Below are 12,158 nucleotides of genomic sequence, written 5' to 3'. Positions count from 1 at the left end.
CTACCAAATACTAAAAAGTATGGGGAAAATCGGGTAATCTTATGGATCGAAGTGTTAATAGCGAAAACAGAAGCTTCTAATGCATTTTTCAGATTTTTAGTACCATTTTGCAATACATATGACCTTAATCTTTCGGCTATGGTTCGATTACATCGTTCCACAATTCCTTGGGATTGAGGGTGATAAGGATTACTTTTCTCATGCTTTATGCCATTTTCCTTTAAAAATTGATGTACAGCTTCAGAAGTGAAGTTTGTACCTTGATCTGTTTGTATAACTTTCGGAAATCCAAAAGTTTGAAACAATGAAGTTAGTAGGGAAATAACGGTTTGAGCAGTTTGGTTAGTAGTTAGCTTTGCAAATACATAGCGGGAAAGGATGTCTACTAAAACAATGATGTACTTTTTTACCTGATTTACTACGATAGGACCTTGAACATCTAATTCTAATCTTTCAAAGATTTCATTGGGAATAGGTTTAGCTGAGGGGTCTACGTAGATAACATTAGTGGGTTTGGAAATTTGACAAATTTGACAACTATCACACAACTGCTTTACGAAATCGTAAAGATATTGACACCAGAATCGTCGAGCGATTTGAAAGTATGTCTTTTCGGGACCGAAGTGTCCACCAAGAGGAGATTCGTGCTCGTAGGAAAAGAGATCTTTTAGGAGTTTCGAGTCAATAACCAATCTTGAACCAAAAGGAGTGTTAACATCTTTTCGGTATAATAAACCATCTTTTATAATATAACGTTTAAGCGTTACAGAATCATTAGCTTTATAAAGCTTGATGATGTTTTGGATGTTGGGATTGTTGGTTTGACTTTCTCTAACTTTTTCTTTCCAGATTGAGAATTCAGACTTTGAGGGTTTCACAGAGTTTTTGATTTGATCAACTTCAGTTGAAGTTGAGTAGCACAGAGATGGAGGAAGGGAAAAATCATTCAAGTGATTAGATTCAGGAGCACAGATTTGATTAACACCGATATCGTATAAACGATTTTCAAAAGGGTCAAAGAGATAATCAATTAGGTAAATCCTATCAAGGAATTCTTCTTCGGGGTCTATGATTTTTCTATGAGACCAGGCTGATTGATATCTTGAGAAACAATCAGGAGGATGAGTTGATCCTTGTTTATAAACAACTTTAAAGTCGTAAGTTGAGAGCATAATTGACCATCTTTGTAATCTTGAGTTCTTGAAATTAACTTTGGTAAGTTGACAGAGTGCATGATGATCTGTTTCTATCAGGAATTGTTCTCCTTCTAGAAAATGATTAAACTTGTTGATTCCAACGAATATAGCGAGAAGTTCTTTCTCTGAAACTGAATAATGTTTTTGATGTTTTTGTAATTTTTGAGAATAAAAGGAAAGTGGAAGCCAATCTTTAACTTCTTCGATTGGAGTATTAGGGTTATAAGATGATGAATTTGGATCTTCTTGTTGTAAGATACCTCCAACTGCATGATCGGAAGCATCAGCAGCAATTTTTCTTCTAAGTTTGGGATCATAATGAACCAATAAAGTAGTTGAAATGAGGGAACTTTTAAGTGTATCAAGGGCTTTCTTGTCTTCTGGCATAATACGAAATCTTTTTTCCTTTGAAATTAAACGATAAAGTGGAGCAGCAAGAGTGGAATAATTAGGGATATAACGGGAGAAGTAATTATAACAGCCAAGTATGGATTGAAGTTCGCGGACATTGCGAGGGTAAGGGAGATTTTTAAGGGCTTCGACCTTTTTGGGGTCTGGACGGATTCCTTGTCCTGAAACGAGATGACCTAAAAGTAAAATTTCAGTGTAACCAAGTTGACACTTTTCAAGTTTTACTTTTAAATTGTAATCTCGTAGGCGTTGAAGTACCATTTCAGTGTTAGACAATAGATCTTGAAAATCTTTACCAACAACTGGAACATCGTCGAAGTAACCAATGCATTTTTGATAGATGAGTCCTTCGAGGACTTTATTCATTAGTTTTTGGAAAATGAATGGAGCTGAGGCTAAACCCATTGGCAATCTTTTATAATGATATTTGCCATCAGGAGTGACAAAAACAGTTTTGATTCTTTCCTCAGGAGGAAGTTCAATTTGATGATATCCTTGAGCGAGATCAAAGATATTAAAATATTTGCCATTTCGAACGACTTCGAGGCAATCATCAATGCGAGGCATTGGATGTCTTGGAACTCTAGTCAATCGATTGAGTTTTCTGTAGTCGATGACCATTCGAAAACTTTTATCAGGTTTAGGAACAAGGATAGCGGGAGAACCACCAGGTGCATTGCTTTCTTCAATAATATCATTAGCGATCATTTCATCAATGATTTTCTTGAATTCATTTCGACGGTGAATGGGACAATTGTAAGGAAGTGTTTCAGGGACTTGACCATCAAGATCGATAGAGATAGGGCATACAGAGGAAGGGACAAGACCTAAATCATTTTTTGATTTGGCAAAGGTATCTTGAAATGAATCTATTAAATCGGCTAACTGGTGTTTAAGGTGCTCGGGAAGGTTTTCATCTATTTTATCGTAAATTTTGGTTTTAAAAGGACGTTCGTTTCTTTGTAATTCAATAATTTCCTGTGGAGAATGAAGATCACATTTAGCAATTACAGCAGTTGAATTACCAATAGGAATTGAAACAGGATTGTTTTGTCGTTTTGCTCGTGTATCGAGAATATATGAATCTGAATCATTACCAGTAGGATGCATAGTTGAATCAAAGATTTGCTGAGTTTCTTCAGGAGTGCAGAAGCGGAAGTAGAAAGTCGGATCAAGCGGAGTAGAATCAAGATATTCTGAACAGGTTGTGATGTAATCATTACCATCAGACTTGAGTTGCATATAATATAAGTGCAAGAATGCATTACCAATTAAGCATTTGGGTTCAAAGTTGTTAACTATTTGAAGTCGGAAGACTCGGGAATCTGCCATTTTAGGATGCTTAACAACTGCATACGCAATACCATGAGATGGAACGTAGGTTTGAGCAGCAATACCTTTAAGGGATCGGGTATACGGGATGATGTGAGCGCCTAATTCTTCAGCAACTGAAGTATCGAGAGCAGAAACAGCGGATCCTGTATCCAGTAAAACTTTACCTTCGCGGACAATTTGCTTATCAGGACGACAAAGTTTGAAAATAGCAGTAGGCATATGGGTGAGTTGAGATTCACCAAGATGAGTTAACATTGGAATGTTTTGACTTTGAGTGGATGTTAGAGCGTATGAAAATCCAGGATTTCTTAAACCATCTTGAGTTGGTTCAGGAGGTAAAGGATTTGATCCAATTGCTAAGTTGGATGAATTAGCTGGAGTGTTGGTAATAGCAAGGGGTTGAGAGGAAGAGGACGCTTGATTTGAATTTGGATTTGGGTTTGAAGTGGAAGGATTTGAATTTCTGTTTGAATTATATGGACGATTATTTTGTGGTCTGGTTCGACATTGGTTAATTGTATGTCCAGGTTTCTTACAATAGTTGCAAACAATATGAGTGTTATGCTGGGAAGTATGACTATGGGATTTGGATTGATAAGGTTTTGATTGATTTCGGGAATCAGGTTTCTTTAATAGTTGGGAAACAGTGGAAACTTTGGGTTGGTAATTGGTTTTATCATTTTTATCGGATCGGGATTTATTGGATTGTTGTTGTTGAGTATATTCAAAATGTTTACGGATAAGATAAGTGGTAATTTGGTCTAGGTTGCCATTATAACCAAGAGTGTAAATCTCTGAAGTAAGGAAATGAGGAATATGGGACATTAACTCATGGAGGAAAATTTCAGGAGTATGGGTACCGACAGCTTTAGTGAAGGCTTTTTTAAGTTTTTGAATGAATGTAGAAGGGTGTTCGGATAGATTGTATCTTAATTGCTTTAATTGAAAAGCGGCTGAATATTGTTGAACTGGAGTTTTGATAGCATTAAGAAGGGCATTTACATATTCATGGTAATCAGTGATAGTTTCACCAATTTCAGATTCTGCTATTGCTAGAATTTCGTGAGCTAATGATTTACGAAAACATCTATAACGAGTTGAATCGTCGACATTTTCCTGGGCTAATCTACCTTTAGTCTTATTAATAAATTCAATCATATCTTCACCTTTTACGAATTCAATAACTTGAGGGTCTGGTTTTAAGACTGATAAAGACGCAACAAGAGAATTAGGATCAATACCTTGGTTATGAATATTAACAGGAGGAGGAATAGGAGGAGAAGCGATTGAAGGAGGAGGAGGGGGTGCAACAGGAATTTGAACTCCATGCTGATTGAGAACAGCTATGAATCGTCGAATTGAACCAAGAGCAATAGGAAGTGCATAGATTTCGTTTGCAGCAGATCTGAAAATAGTTTCAGTATCTCGACCTAAGGTTCTGATAATTGTTTGAATTTCTGGTTCGGTTAAACCATTTTGACGGCATTCGATTATCCACGTGGGGATTTCGAGACCTAGGACTGATTCAATAGGTAACTCACCAATCTCGTTATCTTCGAGAGTATCGCCATATATCATGAGATGCGTTCGAAGACATTCGTAGAAGCGTTTAATAGCGAAAGGAGCAGCAGGAATTTGCACTTGCCATTCAGCGAGATGATTAACAGCTTGGTCGGGTGTTAACATTCTGACGACAACTACACCTTCTGGAGCGTTGAAGTGGAGACCGGATCGAAGTTGCATTGTTATAAGTTGTTAAGGTTGATAGCAAAAGAAAGTTTTTAGCTCGGATGTAAATGAATGAAGATCACAGAAGTGATGGGGTTATAGTTGAATTAAGATCACACAAGTGATGAATTTAAAATTGTTTGAGTTTTAAAATTGGTTGAATTTTGAATTGAATATTGAATTGGTTTTAAATGTTTAGTTTGAATTGAATATTGAAATTGAATTAAAAGATGACTTTGGAATTGTCAGGAACACGGGATAAGAAAAGATCACAGAGTGATGAAATTGAATTTGTTGAATTTGTTGAATTTGTTGAATTTGTTGAATTTGTTAATTGTTTGTAATGATGAAAGGAGTTGAACGTAATTGACTTCAATTGAGTCGATAAGCACAAGGCAATAGGAAATCACAGAGTGATAAAGGGAATAGAGTTCAACGGGAAATGCTCTGATGGCGTGGTTTTGTTTTAAGTTTGAACAATTGTAGGTACAATTTAGTTGAAGAGTTGAACGAGAAATACTCAAAGGTATAATTGGAAATAGGGAAAAGAGTTCAACAGGAAGCTTTAAAAAGCGTTTGAAGGTTAAAAGTAACTTTTGAAGGTTAAGAGTTTTTTACTTATCGTAATTGAGGAACTGGAAATTTGGAAATACCATAAGGTATTGGTCATGCAAATGACGAGCAGAACAGGTTGGGACACGGACGGGAATCCTGCCGTGGTCGCCAAGTGAAAGGAATTTACAATCGGGTAAGAGGCCTGACTTAAAAGATTGCACAACTTGCTTTCACTACAAGTTTTGAGGTCGCATCATGGATTCTCATCCAAGTCTTGAAACCAATTCTGATACAACACTTGCACTACTAGTTGAGATCTCAAAGAGATAAATAATATAGCTAAAGCTATGATACACAATTATTTGGGACTGAAACCCTTGGGTCGCGAAGACTTAAGATTGTGTATGTTGAACACAAGTAAAACACTTAGAACTCGAATAGAGTTGAACTGAATTTTGTTTAGGAAATTAGGAGAGGGTGAAATACTTGAGTATTGAGATACTGTAACTTTATTGGTAAGAATTAAGGAAAGCTTCAAAGAGCTGAACAATAGAAAGTTGAACAGTAATGAAATTTTAAGATGAACTGGTTTGCGTTGAGCAAAGATTAACAGTTAATGAAATATCTAAAGATATCTTGTATTTATGCAAAAGGTTAAACAAAGAAATTAAATTGGTGGGAAAATTTTGTAAGAAATTAAAAATCTCTGTCTTCATTTGTCGACTTTTTGGGTTTTGTGCAAAAACCAATTTTAACACTGTTAAGGCTATGACGCCACTTTTTAGGTGTCTAGGATACCCTTATCAGTATTGTCATGAGACAAACTTTTTGCCTTATTGGTAATACTAGCCTTTGCTAAGGCAAAAGGATTAGCGTTTTCAAGCTAATGAAAAGAAAGACAATTTGACAACTCTTTCTTTTTGTGCACAATTTTGAGTCTCAAATTTCACTCTTAAGTTGACCAGATTTTCAACCATGTTGTGGTCAGATTTGAGGAATTAAAAGCTTACAAGAGCTCAACCAAAAATATGCACGAAGTGTGACTGAAGAGTAAACAAATGAAGAAGTCAGAATAAGCATAAGTTAGATTGCTAAAGCAATACGGTGTACAATAATTAAGTTTAAGTATGAAAATGAATTTAAAGTTAAAACAATTAGAGATTCTGAAAGGAATAGAAATGAATGAAAAGCTTTTAAGAACTAATGAGGAATGAAAAACAAGTTCTGAACAGTTGAAAGAAGACCAATTTTTCTACCCAACAAATTTGACTCATGGAAAACCTTTCATTCAAGAATAAACTCTTTCAATATACTCAAAGGAAATAAGATTCATTTACTTTGCAAAGGTATACAACTTGTAGAATGGAAATCGCCAGAAAATCAAAAAGTAAGCTATTTAATGTTACCAGTATGCATTAGATAACTGACTTAACAAAAATGTGATCATTTTCATCAGAATAGCTCATCTCAAAGACTCTTTCAAATTAATGGAAATTGTTCACCTGGCCAAGAAGGTGAATCATGTAGTGAATTTATTTTTGGTAATGCATCTCATGAACAAACTGGTTTCTATACGTGTTATTACAAAAATGTGATCAAATCAGCTCATTCGATTTATCTCTTCATTAATGGTAAGTTTAATGGTCAGTCAAAGGTGCTGATCCAGCGCTACAGCTAAACTTTGAAATCGGTACAATAACATGATACGATGCATCTGCCTTATAGCACTTTAAATTGTACTTCTTGAAGATCCAACTTTTATAAACAAACTCATTTACTTTCAACTAGATACTGAGCATTATCAATCTGTTATGAAAAAAAATCAACTCAAAATCAGTGTTATTGAACCATCATATCTTAGTGAAAATTCGTGGAAACAATCGCTTTATGGAAATAATTACACTGATGTACCAGAAGGAAGTAAAATTCACTTAAAGTGTTCTGGAGCTTTACCCATAAAATGGACGTATTTCACAATTACACTTATTGGCGACAATTTTGCAGAACAGTAAGCAAAACTTTTGACACTAGTTAATAATGAATTTAATTATTTTTTGTCATTTAGCAAGAAAAAATCAAGAATAATCGCAAGCTGTGAATCACACGAAAACCAAACAAATGGCCCACCATGTTTTTCAGAGTTAATCATCGATCATTCAATTTCTCTAATGACTGGGAATTATACTTGTTTCTACAATGATTTCCCTTATATATCGAGATCACTTTATTTCTTTATTAATTGTAAGTCCATTTGTCAAAAATAATCCTTCACATGTTTTACAACTCGATAACAACACAACAACATCCAAAGTGATATTTTATCGGCAGCATCAAAACTCGAGTTAATATCTACTTGAATTTCAAAATGTTTTGACCTCAGATAATTTAGAGCTAGCTAAAATTGTGAATGCTGATCTTTCTCCTCATATACAGCTAATCAAAATTGAAATTTTCACGAATTTTTCATTACAAATAATTTGAATGTTGAAACTTAACAATTGACTTTCAAATTGAATTACCATATGACTTTTGTTTGATGATTATTCAAATTCATCCGTTTATTTAACCTCCAAATGATATTTTGAAGTCATTTTTTGAATGCTTTTCAACTTTGTTGCAAATATTATAATAGATGAAATCGAGTATCGTTAGTGTTTAGATATTTTCCAGTCAGGACTGTTAATTGCGGATAAACTCGTGTAGCTCATCAATAATAAAGGTCATCTTTTTGTATCATGTAAACAGTGAAGAGAGACCACTTTCAGAGAATGACTTTCAAATGTCGAATAGAAATCAAATAGAAAGTAAAATCGATTAATCTTAAGTTGAGTACACGTTCCAACTCTCTAGCATTTGTGGAGTGAGAGTTTTAACTTTATTAAATAAATGCTCTGTATTATGATCCAAACATCACAACAGAATAGAAATTAATTCAATTCTTTTACTTCAATCAATAAACCAGCCCCTGATTATTTGAGATATCCGTACATGGCTGTTTTGTTTGTATTATTTGACCGTTCTCAATCTACGACTATTCCATGTCTAACATCTAATTCAACATCAAATGTCATTTTACGTAAACACAGCCCTGGTGCTGATTTTGAAAACATTACTGAAGTTGACACAAAAAAATTTCCAAACATAACATTCGATCCAACCATAGGATTCTTTGCCGAGCAAATCACAAAGATAATAACACTAGAAGACAATAATAATTTCCTTTGCAAGACTCATGGACCAATAAGCGAAATGGAAATTGCCATTCACTTGAAGACTTCTATTTCCATTAATCTTGGAATCATTGTAAGCACTTCATCGGCAACTGAATTGGAGACTAACAATATTTTTCGTGTTGGCGAATCATTTTCTTTAGATTGTGATATTGCAATTGAAACTTTATCCATCTTTGGAGCAAGTTGGGCGTGGAATTTTCCAGAACTTGGTTCAAGATCAGAACATCGTGCAAATCGAATCATTGAATATGCAAATCAAATCCATGTGTATGAAGCGAGAATGGAGGACGAAGGGTATTATTCTTTCAACGTTTTCTTCTTCAACCAACTGTATTCTGCTCGTACTTACATCACTGTTTACGATAAAGTATTCATTAGCTTTTCAACACCTGAAAATGGATCAGCTTTGTGTGGCCATGAAAATGACGACATTGAGCTGATTGTTAACATTAAAGTGATTCCTCATGTTTCACATGCTGTTTTATCATGGCATAAAGATTCTCATCGACTGCTAAATATGACAGTGAGTCATGGAAATAATATCAGTATTAATTATACAAAAGATCTGAATAAGTATGAGGCGAATTTTGATAGTCAAATGAGTCATGTAACTTTAAATATTAAGAACATAAAATCAGATGATATGGGAATTTATACTCTGGTTGGTGATTCAGTCGATATGACAACGAATATATCATTTATCGTTGGAATTGACGGACCTCCTAAACTGAATATTATTGAAGCACAAGAATTATTTTCTTCACATGAATCACACAAACTTACATGTTCAATATTGTCAAACCGAGAATCAATCATCAGTTGGTACTTTTCTAAAAATTTCATGCATAATAATTCAGCAATCAAGATTGAACCTCTCGATGATCAACACAACAATAAATCTGTCAATAATGTAATGTCGAGTCAGACAAAAACTACAAAATGTAAACCCAATGGAGAAATGCACTCAGTAACATCAATTATTAGAATCACAAAATCAGAAGCTAGTGGAATTTATCGATGTCTCGCTTCAAATTTAAATGGATCAAATTATGTCGATAAGCGTTTTATTGTGACAACTGAAGGGAGTGAAGATTTTCTTCTCAAATCAAATTCTGATGAAGCTGTTGAAGGTGATGATGTTTTATTGACATGTCAAGCAACACTCTCTGCTTATACACATTTAGAATGGCTGATAAAGTCATCTGGATCATATCCAGTTAAATTGTTGAGCACGCCTCATGTACAGATATCGCCGCTGTCAATAACATATAGTAATGGATTTCAACACGCTCGTGAGACAAGACTCCTATTATTGAATGTTAAATTCAGTTCAACTTATTACTGTATAGCTACAAATAGAGATAGAAGTAATTCCACTCATACAATGAAAATGAAAGAAATAAAAATAACGGTTAAACCTGTAATTGCATGCATCATAAATGAAACAAATTTGAATGGAGACTCAATCAAGATCAACCCATCAGCAACTTACAAGTTATACTGTTATAGTTCAGGAAGACCCAAGCCAACTGTTGAATGGTTCATAAATGGTCGACCTTTAGCCAATAAAAAACTGCTTAATATTGAATTATCATATGACAAGCAACTTTTAGTGTTTCATAAGGTTGATCAAAACGCTTCTGGTTTATATCAATGTAAAGTATTCAATCGTGGTGGAACAATTTATCGAAACAAGACATTAGAAATTGAACCAAATATTATCGATAATGGTGCCTATCTATCAAATACTACAATAGCAGTTGTTGTATTTTTTGTCATTTTAATACTTGTTTTGATTGTTATAACCGTTAATTTATTGATCAGAATCAATCGTCAGAAACAAATAGCATTCTTCACTTCCAATCTATTCAATTCATCATCAGATTACACTTTCAACTCAGAATTGCCTTTGAATGAACAAGTCGCTCTATTATCTTATGATGATCGATGGGAGTTTCCAGCTAATAGACTTAAGATGCTGAATATTCTTGGTGAAGGCGCTTTTGGTCAAGTTGTACTTGCTCAGGCAATTGGTTTGCCAACCAAGACACGTCAAACTCAAACCGATAACCAATTCACCAAATTAGTTGCCGTTAAAATGTTGAAAGCGAACGCAGATAATTCACAGAAGAAAGCATTGATTGATGAACTCAAAATTTTAATTCATTTGGGTCGTCACTTGAATATTGTCAATTGTCTTGGAGCAGTTACTAAGCACATTGACAGAGGCAAGTTGATGATTATAGTTGAATATTGTTCAAATGGTAATCTGAGAGACTATTTATTGAGACAAAGAGAGTTTTTTGTTGATCAAATTGATCCATCAACTGGTCAAATCGACAAGGAAATAAGCAGAAAACATGTTTATGACATGGAATCAGGTCACTTGTTTGGAGAAGACTTGCCTTCGAGTTCATCTTATGTCGATATTTCGAATAAAAATGCGGATCAAATGGATTCTCATAATAGATATGAAAATGTGATGGACAATAAAAGAACCGAGGAAAGTAAATCTATTAGTACAAGTGATTTAGTTGCCTTTGCTTTTCAAGTGGCCAAAGGAATGAATTATCTTCAACAGAAAAAAGTAAGTAACTATTTACACGCATTTTACAAAATGCAACATCGCTTAACATTTCTTTTGTAATTTGCAGTTAATTCATAGAGACTTAGCGGCTCGAAATATTCTTGTTGCTGAACAGAAGATTGTCAAAATATGTGACTTCGGTCTAGCCAGAGACATTCAACATGAATATAATTACACAACTAAAAGCTCAACTCGATTACCAATTAAATGGATGGCAATTGAATCAATTGGCGATCAAATATTTACATCAAAATCAGATGTTTGGTCCTTCGGTATTTTACTTTGGGAGATCTTTTCTTTGGGTACAACTCCTTATCCAGGAATTGATTTTGATCAAAAATTATATGCACAATTACTTCATGGCTATCGAATGGATCGGCCGGATAAATGTCCTTTGAATATTTATTATATTATGTCAGATTGTTGGAAATCAGAACCAATTGAAAGACCTGATTTTGGACAATTGGTTGATAAACTGAGCAAAATGATGGATGAAACGATTGTTAATTATTATTCAGTTCTCAATAGTCTTTATGACGAAGTCAATAAAATACTAACTTCTGAAAATGATGCTGATCCGACGAGATATGTTCCAATGATGAGATCCATTCAAGGCTATGAAGTAATGAATCTCGCGGAACGAATAAATAGACCTGAAAACTATTATTATAATACATAGAATAATAACCCTAATGACTAATAAAAGAACAATAATGACGCAGATTTAATTTTGATAAAAACACTGATATAACTATTATAATTCCATACATATAATATATAGATCATGAATAAAAAGTTGCACAAGATATTTATCTATGCGTATCTGCAATTTAAGGAACTAAAGAAACGCTTACCGAAATCGGAGCGTTAGTGGCGTATTGGATTGATGGTGTCTATAACAATTCAATGTTCGCTTCATTTTTAGATGTTTGTATAATACCTCGGCAACTAAACTTGCAATAATACAGCAAAGTATTATTTTTAAATCAACCAAACGTTACAATAAAAAATACCCCAATTTTTCATGTTTTTCAGTTTTTTTAAAAAAACTAGCAAGAAAAATTTAACTGGCCTTAAAATTTTGACAAGAAGTGTATTTAGACGCTAACTTAA

General features: G+C 34.1%; 1 protein-coding gene across 1 annotated transcript; it reads left to right on the top strand.

The window, feature by feature from the left end:
* Positions 1-8,213: 8,213 nt before the first annotated feature.
* Positions 8,214-11,766, top strand: LOC112538613 (vascular endothelial growth factor receptor 1-like). The gene is made up of 2 exons (XM_025160368.2): positions 8,214-11,045; positions 11,113-11,766. Exons 1-2 carry the CDS (start codon positions 8,214-8,216, stop codon positions 11,722-11,724), a joined length of 3,444 nt encoding a protein of 1,147 aa, XP_025016136.2. The 3' UTR covers positions 11,725-11,766.
* Positions 11,767-12,158: the final 392 nt, after the last annotated feature.

Source organism: Tetranychus urticae, chromosome 3 (assembly GCF_039701765.1).
Source record: "Tetranychus urticae isolate SD_2017Ah chromosome 3, NJAU_TeUrti_SD_1.0, whole genome shotgun sequence".
NCBI lineage: Eukaryota > Metazoa > Arthropoda > Arachnida > Trombidiformes > Tetranychidae > Tetranychus > Tetranychus urticae.
The sequence above is the reverse complement of the archived record's forward strand: the minus strand, read 5'-3'. Positions and strand labels throughout refer to the sequence as shown.